Genomic DNA, 11,852 nt, shown 5'->3' on the forward strand with positions numbered 1-11,852 from the left:
ATTGTGGACCATTAATATTACAAGTATAAAACATCAATGCCAATTTGTCACTCTAACAAAATGAAATCAAACTACTACTCTTGCATGCAACTGGGATATATAGACACTTAAAAGATAGTTTAAATAGAAGTTGAGATATCTTTAATATGATTCAGTATTGTGCATGGTGAAGTCTTTGCAAATATGAAGATCTCTACATAAGCATAGGGACAACTGGGACAAGGAGAAATATCTGTGTTTTAAGATATCTGAACATTAGTTTATGTCTCGGAAAGCTATAATACATGGAGTATTAATTACGAGCAACTTATTAAAAAAAAAAAAACTGAAACTCCTATTATATCAATCTACATATATATATCTTCTTTGCACCTATGGACGCGAGAATTAATTTCTACTCACAGAGATTGTGAAAAAAAAAAACCTAAGGGAGTTTCCAGGTTCCATCATCACAGGGAGAACAACCCTCTTGAGCAATGTCAGTGATCTGAAGTCGTGTGTCATAGATCACCCCATTCCTCCAATTAGCCGGTAGTACTGCCTTAGCCCAATACCACTTGCCGTCAAACCCGGCTGTCACCACCAACCTAAATTGCAATGCTCCCTTGGGTACTCTGCTTTTTCTCAATTCCTTCCTCCCTATTTTTTCCTTTCTCTCTCTCTCTCTCTCTTTTTCATCACATTTATCTTCTACTAGTTAAATTGTTCGCGCTTCGCGCAATCGTAAAAAACAGTAGTGAACTTACAAAATGACTCTTTTTATTACAAATTTAGTCATGATAAAAGGAAATATATGAGTAACACTCAAATATTTTTTCCACTATTTTTCTTTGTACAGATAGAATCCCATAGTCCAATCATCTCTACTGCTATCCAACTCCAAAAGAAAAAAGATATTTATTCTTACAAAGAATAGAAACATGTTAAAATGCAAAAAAGTTTATTTTGACAAATGTAATTACATACGTATATTCTCGTTCTACAGATAAATACTTATAAACAAAGATAGAAATAAAGTTAAATGTATTTTTCGTAATTGCCGTTATATTCTTTCTTCAAAAAACTGGTTAAAATCAAAGCTATTCCTGCCAAACTTCTAATAAAAATAAAATATGAACAACATTAGCCATAGTTGATTCTTGACGTCATTATTTTCTTTAAATGAACATTCATTGCGTCTTAAAGCAGAAGAGTCGCAAGCATCCACACCACATACAAAGTTGCATCGATCTTGCTTCGCTAAACAAAAGGAGTAATATAGTAGATATATAGTCATTCCCATTTAGATATTATGAACTTTTATAAATTACTTAAAGCATATTGATAATATCACAAGGACAAATCAATGGATGAGTTTGTCCAAGCTCACTGAAAAGCAATTTAACAGCATGAGAAAGGATACCAGGAACTGTAGTGGTATTATAATTATTTCTCTGCTGTATATATGAAGACACTTAAGAATTGATTTCAATCTTTCTTTAACCCGCTCAAAGTAAGCAAAGCCATGATACTGCTTGCCTGCTCTAGCATAGGTATTGTTTATGAACTAAAATATATTATGAAGCTAATAATCTACAAATAATGAACCATACCAGCAATTCCATCTTACCAAATTGGGAATGTTGTTTATATATCCACAAAACAAAGTGCAAAGTCTCATAATCATATCATTATGCAGACTTATTTAAACCGATCAATGGCAGAATCTCTATAAGCAGATTTGTTGTCCTCTCTCTATCCTTGTATTGTCTCCGCCTTCATTTTCTTTCTTTGTCAATACACCCCCGCAACTTTCATTGTCAATATATCCGCGCTGGTCGTCAGTTCTCAGCATTATTTTATCATATTCTGGATCAGGCTGATCAATAGCAATTGTTTGAAAAATATGTGAAATAACCTTCTAAACCAGCCGAGAAGTTCACCGCAGATTTAGCACCGACTTATGTATTATCGGAAAACATCAAGTTGACAAAAAAGGTAAAAATAAATTATAAAAGAAACTCAAACAAAATGGATATAATATGCAGTCAAAAGAGATCACATGAAGTTTCTTTAGGGAAGCGACGAATATGAGAAAAAGCCGAAGAATAATCCTCTCCATTGCCACCGAATTCATGGGTACATTATGGACATTGACTTCAGATGTACAAGAACCTATCCGTTTTGTTCAATTTATTCATTCTGAAATTAATCGTTGCCTCATTATGTTAGTAACTCTTAAGTCTTAACTGTCATAGCATAAGAGACGTGACTTTTGCGTCTCTTTAATATGGGAACAAAAGAATTTAAAGAGGAAAAAAAATTTAAAAAGGAGAAAAACAATAAATAGTTTTCTTGAACAGAGAAAGGTGCCACATCACCATGAGGATGACCCTCTTTTATATAAATATATAGATTGGTAAAATAACCAATTGTTCTACTGAACTCGAAAAGAATTTAAGTCTATACTACTAGTTTACCTGAGCTACATCAACACCAACGATTTCAGTTTGACCCCCTTGATACAACAAGGTGATTGCTAAATAATTTGGCCTTTTGCTTGATTGTTCCACCCGAATAGCCAAATTCTTGTTTTTGAAATCACAAGGCACCCTGTCCCCACCAAAAATATTGTTCCCGCAATATTAGCTTTAGCATATAAGCATCAATCTGGAAATCTTATCCTATCATTTTTTCTCAAATGCAATCGTGAATATGTACCCCATGGCAGAGGTAAGATCTGCGTACATACTACCCTCCCAAACCTAGCGGGATTATACTTAGTTGTATGTGTAAGCATTGCATAATGCTCTGGACAGTGATGTTCACTTGTCTATCTAATCTAGTGGGGCATGCTAACATAGTTTTCTTTCTTAAAAGGTACGTACCTTTTTTATAATAAAAAACAAAGAATATTTGGCAGTTGTAACAAAACCACCAAAGCCAGCATCACTATCGTGTGTTAAGGATTTGGAACGCATTATTTGTGATCCCTCCATTTCTCTTGAATAGTTTGGCTTAAACTCAAACGATTACGCTAAGTGTTCAATTTTACACTCATGAGAAATTTGTACTCTCTGTCTTAATTAATGCCACATGCTTCACTTCCCGAGACCATATGAAATTTGACTAATATTTTGAAATGTACTATTTTTTATAATACTGACATGACAAATTATTTATAATACTTTTTATAGAATTTTTAATTATTTATATTTACATATTAAAATATTAAATCGATCTAATCCAATTTAACCCGGAAGATTAGTGGAATTAATTTTCAAAAAGCAAAAAATGTTAGCATAAATTGAGATGGAAAGAGTACATGGTAAGTAGTAGGCTAGTAGTGCACAGAGTAAGTGAAGGTAACCTATGGACCTTTTGTACTCGACATGGACGATACCGAGTTCGAGAAGGTCTTGAGCTTTGCCTTGATTAGCCATGGCGCTGAAAGTTCTGCTGCTGACTACAAAATCTGTCTGGTTGTTGGTATTCTGATCAGTTACAGTCACCGTTGTGCCTTCTTTTGAACAAAGATTTGAATTCTTGCATCTTATCTGCAATTCAATTAGGTTCCATAAATCATCTGGAAGAATATTGAATATATTTACAGTAACTAAAATTTCCAAATTTTTTTTTCTTTTGGTGTAATAAATTGAATTGCATATGCGCTATGGGACGAAAATGGTAAATTAAAACCTGATAACAAGCACCACAACGAGCTCCCTCTTTGTAGATACTAGGAACTGCTGCTGCAAGGCGACCCCCATTAAAGCCTATAGCTGAGGAGCCATAACCACAAGCACCAGCTGTAGAATTGGATATTCACAAGCAAACAGAAACTCAGATTAACAAGTGAAAAGAAAGAGTAAAATAGAAGGAGTATCATTTTGCTCAACAAGTTTTTTAAAAAGCTTTTTTTTTTCTAGCTAGTTCCAAAAAGAAAACAAAGGAATATATAGTTTCATCAAGATTATAAAAATAAAGAAACGAGAGGGAATTGAGTAGGGGTAGAAAATATAAAAAAGCTTACACTGAAGGGCAGAAGCCTTGGAAAAGTAAGCAACCTTTGATTGGTGGACACAGCGATCGCACGCTGTTGCAGAGGAGATAAGAACAAAGAATAAGCAGGAAACGAAAGGAAGAGCCATATTTCTTTGGTCAAGAAAAATGTATAATGACTGACTGATTGACTAAATGGGGAGTGGCGAGGTCTATATAAATATTCTGAGAGAACTGATTGAAATAGTAATAGTAGCCTCTTAACGCGTGCACTCAACGATATGTCGCGTTTGTTTTTTTAATTTGTTGCCATGTATAGAGCAAACAAAAAGGAGGAACAGTAAAAAAAATCCAACACAGGAGATAAGTAAGGAAAAAGGAAACACGGATACCTACACCAAACGCCAATACGCGGCGGGGAGTAATTCCAGGAAGGAAGTGAAGCCAGATAAAATGAATAACGATAGTGGCGGATATGCTGGCAAGTAGCACACTGAAGTTAGTGCGGTGTCCACACGCCTACTAACTGCCTACGCTCTTTTGCAACAAAAGTCATACTATATAGGTCAAAATCTGTCTTAGTAGTTGGGACTAAGTAACATCAAAAAAAGAGTCAGTCAAGATTGACTAGGAAATGGCAAAGCACGTGGTCGAGATGTAAAAGTTGGTCGATGTCGAGCGCTGAAAAAAAAGTTGTAACAGCTAATTTATTAGGGCAGGATATTAAAGAAAATATTTCATTGGATATTCTTTTTACTTGTACCATTAGGATTTATTGGAGGATATGTCCCAAATAAATAGAAAAAAAGATAAGGAATAGGGCATGTGATATTCATTGTGATAAGAGCAGACTTTGTTAAATGATTCTCTCTCTCTCTCGTAAAGATACAAAGACTATATTTTTATCAAGATTCTTGCTCATATTATTCCACACTTTTCCATCAGATCCGAGAATATTTCGAACGTTCTAAGATCTGTCTGTCACTCATCATTGTCAGGAGGAATAATCACCTAGCTTAGTATTTATTGGGTGAACCACTTCTCCTATTTACTTAAATGTCATTTATTGTTATTTATTGCTAGTCGCTTTTTCATTAATACTGATATCTTTCGAAACACACATTAAATGCTACTGTCGATTCTCTATTAGATCTGTCTAAACGTTAATCATTTTATTAGAATCCACATCTAGAGATATTATCCTTAACCAGGTTTAACCCGCTATTGTATAAATATAATCGTTTTAACGAGGAGTTAATTTTCTTGGTCAAACAATTTGGCGTCGTCTGTGGGGATCCATTTAAAATGCCACCCTATCTGAAAATATATGATGGCACGACCGACCTCGAAGACCATGTGACTCACTACGTCACCGCCGTGAAAGGCAATGACCTCGCCAAAGAACAAGTATCCTCTAGTTTGTTAAAAATATTCGGCGAGACCCTCACGGGAGGAGCATTAACTTGGTATTCACAACTACCTGCGCGTTTTATCGAAACCTTCAAAGAAATGGCCGATATGTTCGTAATGGCCCATGCTGGGGCCAAAAGGGCAGAGGCGAGAGTAAACGACATATTTGCTATTAAACAGTCTTCGAGAGAGGGATTGAGGGATTTCTTCGCCCGGTTCAACCGAGTAAGAATGACCTTGCCGAATGTATCAGAAGGGATGGCGGTCGCAGCTTTTCAAAATGGGCTGAGCAGAAATGGTTCGAGGGCAACAAGAAAGTTACTAAGTCGGCTTATGAAGTACCCCCCCCCCAACTACTTGGGATGAAATACACAATGCATATTGCGCCGAAATCCGAGCAGACGAGGACAGCCTCAATGGGCTGACCCATCGACTGACCTCGGTGCAAGCCGAATCCAGAAAAGATCGAAGAAATGATATTAGAAGAGATCTCGCAACCTTGCGACCCAACCGGGAACGACATCTACCATATGTCAGAGCCACCATTGCGTCCTCCTCCCGCCATGAAGAGGGCCCGCCCCGATCAAGAATAGGGACTAACCGGAACGAAAGAGGTATGCCCCATTTACTATCCGCTCACAATTTTTGTGTGTCACCTACAGAAATAGTCTACGCCTTGGAGAAGCTCGGACCGAATGTGAAGTGGCTACAAAAGATGAGGTCAGACCCGAATACCAGAAAATCAGACACCCTTTGCGAGTTCCATCAAGAGCGAGGACACAAAATCGAGGATTGCATCGCCCTAAGACAGGAGGTCGTAAACATGCTACGACAGGGACACCTCAAAGAGTTGTTGAGCGACCAAGGAAGGGTCAAACTTTGCCATAGGACGTGAACAACATCAAGGACCGCCGAAACTGCCCTCGCCAACCCGCACCATCCACATGATCATTGATGGCGGCGACGATGCTTCTATCAATAGTGTGAAGTTCACCACAACCCACAAGCTCAAATGGTCGATCACCCACGAACGGTATGATGAACTTGAAGAAAGTATCATCTTCGATAAGTCAGATACTAACGGTTTGGATTTCCCTCACTATGATGCCCTTGTTATTACTTTACGAATTTTAGATACCGATGTGAGACGCATTATGGTAGACGAAGGGAGTGGCGCTTGTATTATCCATCCTCGAGTACTTTCACAAATGAAACTTGAAGATAAGATAATACCATGTTGCAAAAACGCTAACTAGTTTTAACAATGCAATTGAGTGGACTTAAGGCGAAATCACGCTCCCCGTCCTAGCCGGTGGCGTCACTCTGGACACCACATTCCAAATCATGGACCAAGACACAACATACAACACCATAATAGGGTGACTATGGATACACACCATGAGAGTTATCCCCTCCAGCTTGTACAAGTCCTCAAATTCCCAACTCCATGTGGAATATTCAGTATACGAGGGGAACAATGCACATCCCAGGAATGCTACACATCGCTCTAGACTGTACAACCACTTAACAAGCAAAGGACAAACAAATAGAGGTATAACAATAAACAGGGTTGAGGTCGATATGTGATGACCGCGAGGACGTCATTAGAGACGCCGATACGATCGAAGATGCAGGATTGACCATAGAGGACCTCGACCCCGTTCAATTAGACAACAACGACCACAGCAAGAAAGCTTGCACCGGCTGCAAAATTCAGGAATCAGGTAAGTTTTGTTAATTCTTAACTGCTAACGCGGACTTGTTTGCTTTTAGCCATGCAAATATGCCAGGTATCCCAAAAGAAATCGCCACGCACAAATTGAACACCGATCCATTCCACCCCCCAGTGAGGTAGTTTAGGCGTAAGTTCAACTCCGCAATTAATGATGCAGTACGCGAAGAGGCAAAAATATTGCTGGAAAATGGCTCCGTCAGGGAGTCGAAATACCCCCAATGGGTCGCCAACGTGGTCATGGTAAAAAAGAAGAATGGAAAATGGCGGATGTGCATAGATTTCATGGATCTGAACAAAGCATGCCCCAAGGACTCATTTCCATTACCCCATATCGACCAACTAATCGACGCAACGACCGGGCATGAACTACTGAGCTTCTTGGACACCTACTCGGGGCATGAACTACAAGACGAGTAAATAAGATACACAATAATGAAGTAAGGAGAAGAAGACACGGGGATTCGATATAAAGAACATGCAAAACACGAATTGTGCCTTGGGCAAATCCACCCATCCTTCTGGAGGATTGTGATCCTCTTGCGCCATTTCCTGAACAACACCGAGTCTCGTCGGTTCACCCTCGATCACCTACTCTGCCTGTACAGTCCCTGAATCTTCCGAGGGGGACTGATCAAGCTTGTCCGTCGAGCAAGCAAGGCTCCTTTATCGAGCATTTACGAGGACCGAGACCGAGGCTAGTATGTAGGGTAGGTTCGTTTGGATGAAAATCGAAGACCTTATCCCCCTCGAGTTTCTGACGTTCCCCAAGGAGTGGAACGCATCCCGTAAGTATTGTCTTTCCGGGGTGTTTCTTCCCTTTTGTTCTTTTTCTCATCGCCTGTGTTTGTGGTCGTGCAACTGTTGCCCAAGTTCCCGATGCAATCCCCCGATTCAAGTAGTGGATCGAAGGAATTTATATGCAAATGTTGTACTCTTAGCACGCGTGGCGCAAACTCTCGAAGGGCAAATGGGAGGCCCGTTCTCATGGTGAGGTTCTTCCTTGAAATAGTTACTATCATGCTCTTTAACTTCTATAATGCTAACTTTTTCTTTTTTCTTATAGGTCTGCCTAATACCACCGAACTTAGGCCGCTTGATGAGGACGAGGATCAGTTTTTGCCTGCCGAGCCCTCCGTCTTGGGATAACCCGGGGCTGCCGTAGAGGAGGAGAAGAAGAAGAAAAAGAGAAATTTCTCGGGTTCCCTGGACCTCCAGGGGAATAGGAAGAAGAGGGCGGCCACCCGGTCCCGGAAGCCCAAGAAGAATACCGAGTCCAGGGCACCAGACCCTGGCTATCTCTACTGGTTAAGGGATGAGCCCGAAGAATATGGCATCTTTGTCGCCCATGGATCGACCCCTACTAGGAAGCAGGCAACTACCGAAAAAGGGGATCACAAGGTCGACTCCCTCCTGGCTCAAGAACCTGAAGGGGGGATAGAGGTTGTGACCTCCCGGAAGCAGCTCTTATTCCGAAGGAGGCGACCGGTTTCATTGACATCATGGAGATACCCTCCTATACCGAGTCCATGCTCGAAGAGGCCCAAGCGGGCAAAGAAATGTCAAGTGAAGAAGCATAGGGTTCAGACGATCCCCTCAACTCCTTTTTCGATGGCATGGACATGTCCATATTGGAGGATTTTTCCAGGCTGGGTCACCTGGAGATCCCGAAGAATAATGTTCCCTTGGGAGCTGGTGGGCTGAGTTTGAGTCCAAAATTAGTGAAGCAATTTGTCGCGCCTAGTGTGGACCCCGAGCGCAAGAGAATGGTCATTATTACAGTCCTGGAGGATGCTCGGGTCCTATCTTCTCTGGTGGGCGTAGCCAGCTACCTCTGATGCCTATTGACCGAGAAGGACCAGGCAAAGATGAACGAGGTGGGTACGTCAAGTCTTTTCAATGAGGCACAGCAGGCGCTGAACCGGGTAAGGCGTCAACACTTTTGTACCCCTTTATGAATCCCACTTAGGTTTTCTCACTACTTCTATTGTTTTATAGGTATTAGTTCTCCACCATGAAAGCTTCCTTCGGTACCACTTGGAAATTAATCAGCTCGAGTTCGATCTCAAAGAGCAGGTCCGGAAGAAGGACATGTTTAGGCTTCTAAGTGAGCAACAGGACGAGGCTCTTAAAGACCTCCCGATTCTCCAGGCCGAGCTGGAAAAGGCTCAGAGGGAGGCTTCGACCCTAAAGCGGTAACATGCCGACCTGGTTGATAAGGTAAAGGTCTTTTAAGCTAAAAACGGGGAGCTAGTCGTGGTGACAAACAACACAACTTTGTAGGTCCAACAGAAGATTGACCCGATCGACCAGCCACGGGCTGAGATAGACGAGGTCAAGGCCACGACCAAAGTGTGGAAGGGCAAGATAGGCCTGCTAGCCTCATAGAAGGAAGCTGCGAAGGCGGAGCTAACGTTGGTCGAGAACCAACTTTGGGTGGTGAAGGACAAAGCCGACAAATAGTCTCGGTTAAACGATGATCTGTGGGCAAAACTGAGCTCGGCTGTCACGGAACAGGATGCTCTCGGAAGGGAATATGCAGCATTAAGGTCCACACTAGACACAATCTCTGTCGATGCCAAGGAAATGGTGGCCCAGTATAAGGCCGATGTGGAGGCAGCCGAGACCCTCCTAAAGACAAAGATTGAATACATGAAGCGGCTGTCCCGAAGAGAGACCCTCGAAGAGATCTACGCCCGAGGTTTCGACCTATCGGCTGAGATAGAAGAAGCTAAGAGGTTCGAGTCCAAGGAAAATGAGGTCTAATAGCCTGAGGGTGCTGAAGGCTCCAATGGTTCCCAGGGATCTGAGGGCTCTGAAGGTTCTGGCGACGAGTCGGGCCCCGGTGAAGACCAGGCGTAGATGCCTTAGTACTTTTTCAGTTTTTTGTTTTCTTTATGTATATTTTATTTTCATTTTGAGTCCGTTCTATCAGGCCTTTGTAAATATATCTTTGGAATATATATAAGATTTTTCCCTTTCCGACAATATTGTGCCTTTACTTTTCCAGCATATTCTTGCAATTTCTATTAGTGTATTATTTTTGATGCCTTACCATAGAATCAGATGTAGTACTGGGGAGTTCGTTTTTTGGAGGTTCGAATGAAGCCCGACTTCGATGCAACTTTGTTTGCTCGTGGCTTCGAACCCTCGGTGAGACCGGAGGTTTCCAAGATGCTTAAGTGTTTTTAGACAATGTTTTTACTGAGGGTAACCTTTTAGTAGGTTTCGAATTTTCGTAAAGGCCTTACTTTTTGGTTACGGGCTTCGGACGTCTTCGAGCCATTTTTAGGGTGGCCGTAGCCTTTTATATTTTGTCACCGCCCAATAGGTTTGGTACCTCCGGAATTCGGTAGCCCGGGTCGTCCGAGTTTTCTTCGGGCGACAGTCCCTGAGTAGGGGTAGCTCGTGGGCTCGATAGTCCCCAAGTAGGGGTAGCCCTTGGGCTCAATATTCCCCGAGTAGGGGTATCCCTTGGGCTCGATAGTCCCCGAGTAGGGGTGGCCCTTGGGCTCCAGGATCCGGGATCGAAGAAGCAAAAATACGTAATAGCAAAGCGAAATTTCTTTCATTTCTTAGTATGCATTGTACACGATCGATAGCGCATAAAACCTTGTGCCGTGGCTAGAGTAGACTATGTGGGCACTGTTCATTCTACCGTTTGGCCCTTACTATGAATCCTAACCACCAAGCCTTAGCTTTTAGCATACAAAGATTTCTTTTTTCCTTGCTAAAGATATTAATCCGAGGGTAATGGCCCCCAGTATTCGAGGTCGAACTCGTGAGGGCTCGAATACTTTTGACCTGAAGCGGATGATTAATGACTCCGGTTTGAAATCGGTATGCGAATCTAAGTTAGCATGTTTTACTATTGCCTCGCTAAAAGCCTTACCCATTTTGGGACAAAACCGGTTCAAGAAAAAAAGAGTACAACGCGTGCTTTCAGACCTAATAGCCACATCTGTCCTTGGCCATTTACCTGTATATGTTAGTACAGTTTGTAAACTGATTAAAGAGTAATTGAGTTCGTACCTTAACAGTAGTATCGCTTTAAGTGTGTCATGTTCTAGTTGTTCGGTAGTTTTACGTCTGTCACGGCCCAAATCGAAGGGCCGCGATGAGCACCTTGTGCCTTACTTAATCGAGTACCAACGCAATGTATCTTTCTTATTACACCATCATGGGTAAATAGGCTAGAAGGGTCATCAGAAGATAACCAAAATAAAACATAAGGGAATACTAGACATAGGACGACCCAACATGATATAGAAACTTATACATGTGACATACATGCCTATAAGGCCGACATGATTATTTATACACTCAAAACATCGGCTAACAAGGCTATACAAGTATCTATATACATGACATCTATCTACAAGCCTCTAAGAGTATATAAACGTCGTAAAGGTTAGGACAGGGCCCCGCCATACTAATCAATACATGTCCAAATTATACTAACCAAATAGGCAATTCCGGAGCAAGTGGAGTGCACCAATACCTTTCGCTGAGCTGATAGCCTACTATGAGAATTGTCAACCTGTCTATCGGGACATGCGGGCATGAAACGCAGTGTCCCCAGGCAAAAGGGATGTCAGAACAAATAAAGTACCGAGTATGTAAGGCTTAAAAATAAGTATGTAAAAGACATGAACGAAACATGGAGTAAAGCACTCAACCTGTAAGTCTGAATAGCTCTGTGAACAATGAAACAATTAAAATGTCATGC

General features: G+C 41.3%; 1 protein-coding gene across 3 annotated transcripts; it reads right to left on the reverse strand.

The window, feature by feature from the left end:
- Positions 1-1,605: 1,605 nt before the first annotated feature.
- On the reverse strand, positions 1,606-4,189 carry LOC107821371 (expansin-like A1). 3 transcript variants are annotated; one of them, XM_075252398.1, is made up of 5 exons: positions 4,013-4,189; positions 3,679-3,788; positions 3,358-3,536; positions 2,460-2,592; positions 1,606-1,858 (listed from the first exon to the last, which is right to left on the reverse strand). In XM_075252398.1, exons 1-5 carry the CDS (start codon positions 4,128-4,130, stop codon positions 1,709-1,711), a joined length of 690 nt encoding a protein of 229 aa, XP_075108499.1. In that variant the 5' UTR covers positions 4,131-4,189; the 3' UTR covers positions 1,606-1,708. The 3 variants fall into 3 exon arrangements, with proteins under 3 accessions (XP_075108499.1, XP_075108500.1, XP_075108501.1); XM_075252399.1 differs by having other exon boundaries at positions 1,833-1,939; XM_075252400.1 differs by lacking the exon at positions 1,606-1,858 and adding an exon at positions 1,979-2,181.
- Positions 4,190-11,852: the final 7,663 nt, after the last annotated feature.

Source organism: Nicotiana tabacum, chromosome 4 (genome assembly GCF_000715075.1).
Source record: "Nicotiana tabacum cultivar K326 chromosome 4, ASM71507v2, whole genome shotgun sequence".
Taxonomy (NCBI): domain Eukaryota; kingdom Viridiplantae; phylum Streptophyta; class Magnoliopsida; order Solanales; family Solanaceae; genus Nicotiana; species Nicotiana tabacum.

Bases quoted from the DNA above. Each gene is read 5' to 3' on its own strand.
- LOC107821371 (XM_075252398.1), bottom strand. From the start codon at position 4,130: ATGGCTCTTCCTTTCGTTTCCTGCTTATTCTTTGTTCTTATCTCCTCT. The intron at 3,537-3,678 runs GTTTTAATTTAC...ATTGAATTGCAG, and splicing joins GTTGTGGTGCTTGTTATCAG to ATAAGATGCAAGAATTCAAA. The intron at 1,859-2,459 runs GTAAACTAGTAG...GCTATTGATCAG, and splicing joins TTGGTGTTGATGTAGCTCAG to CCTGATCCAGAATATGATAA.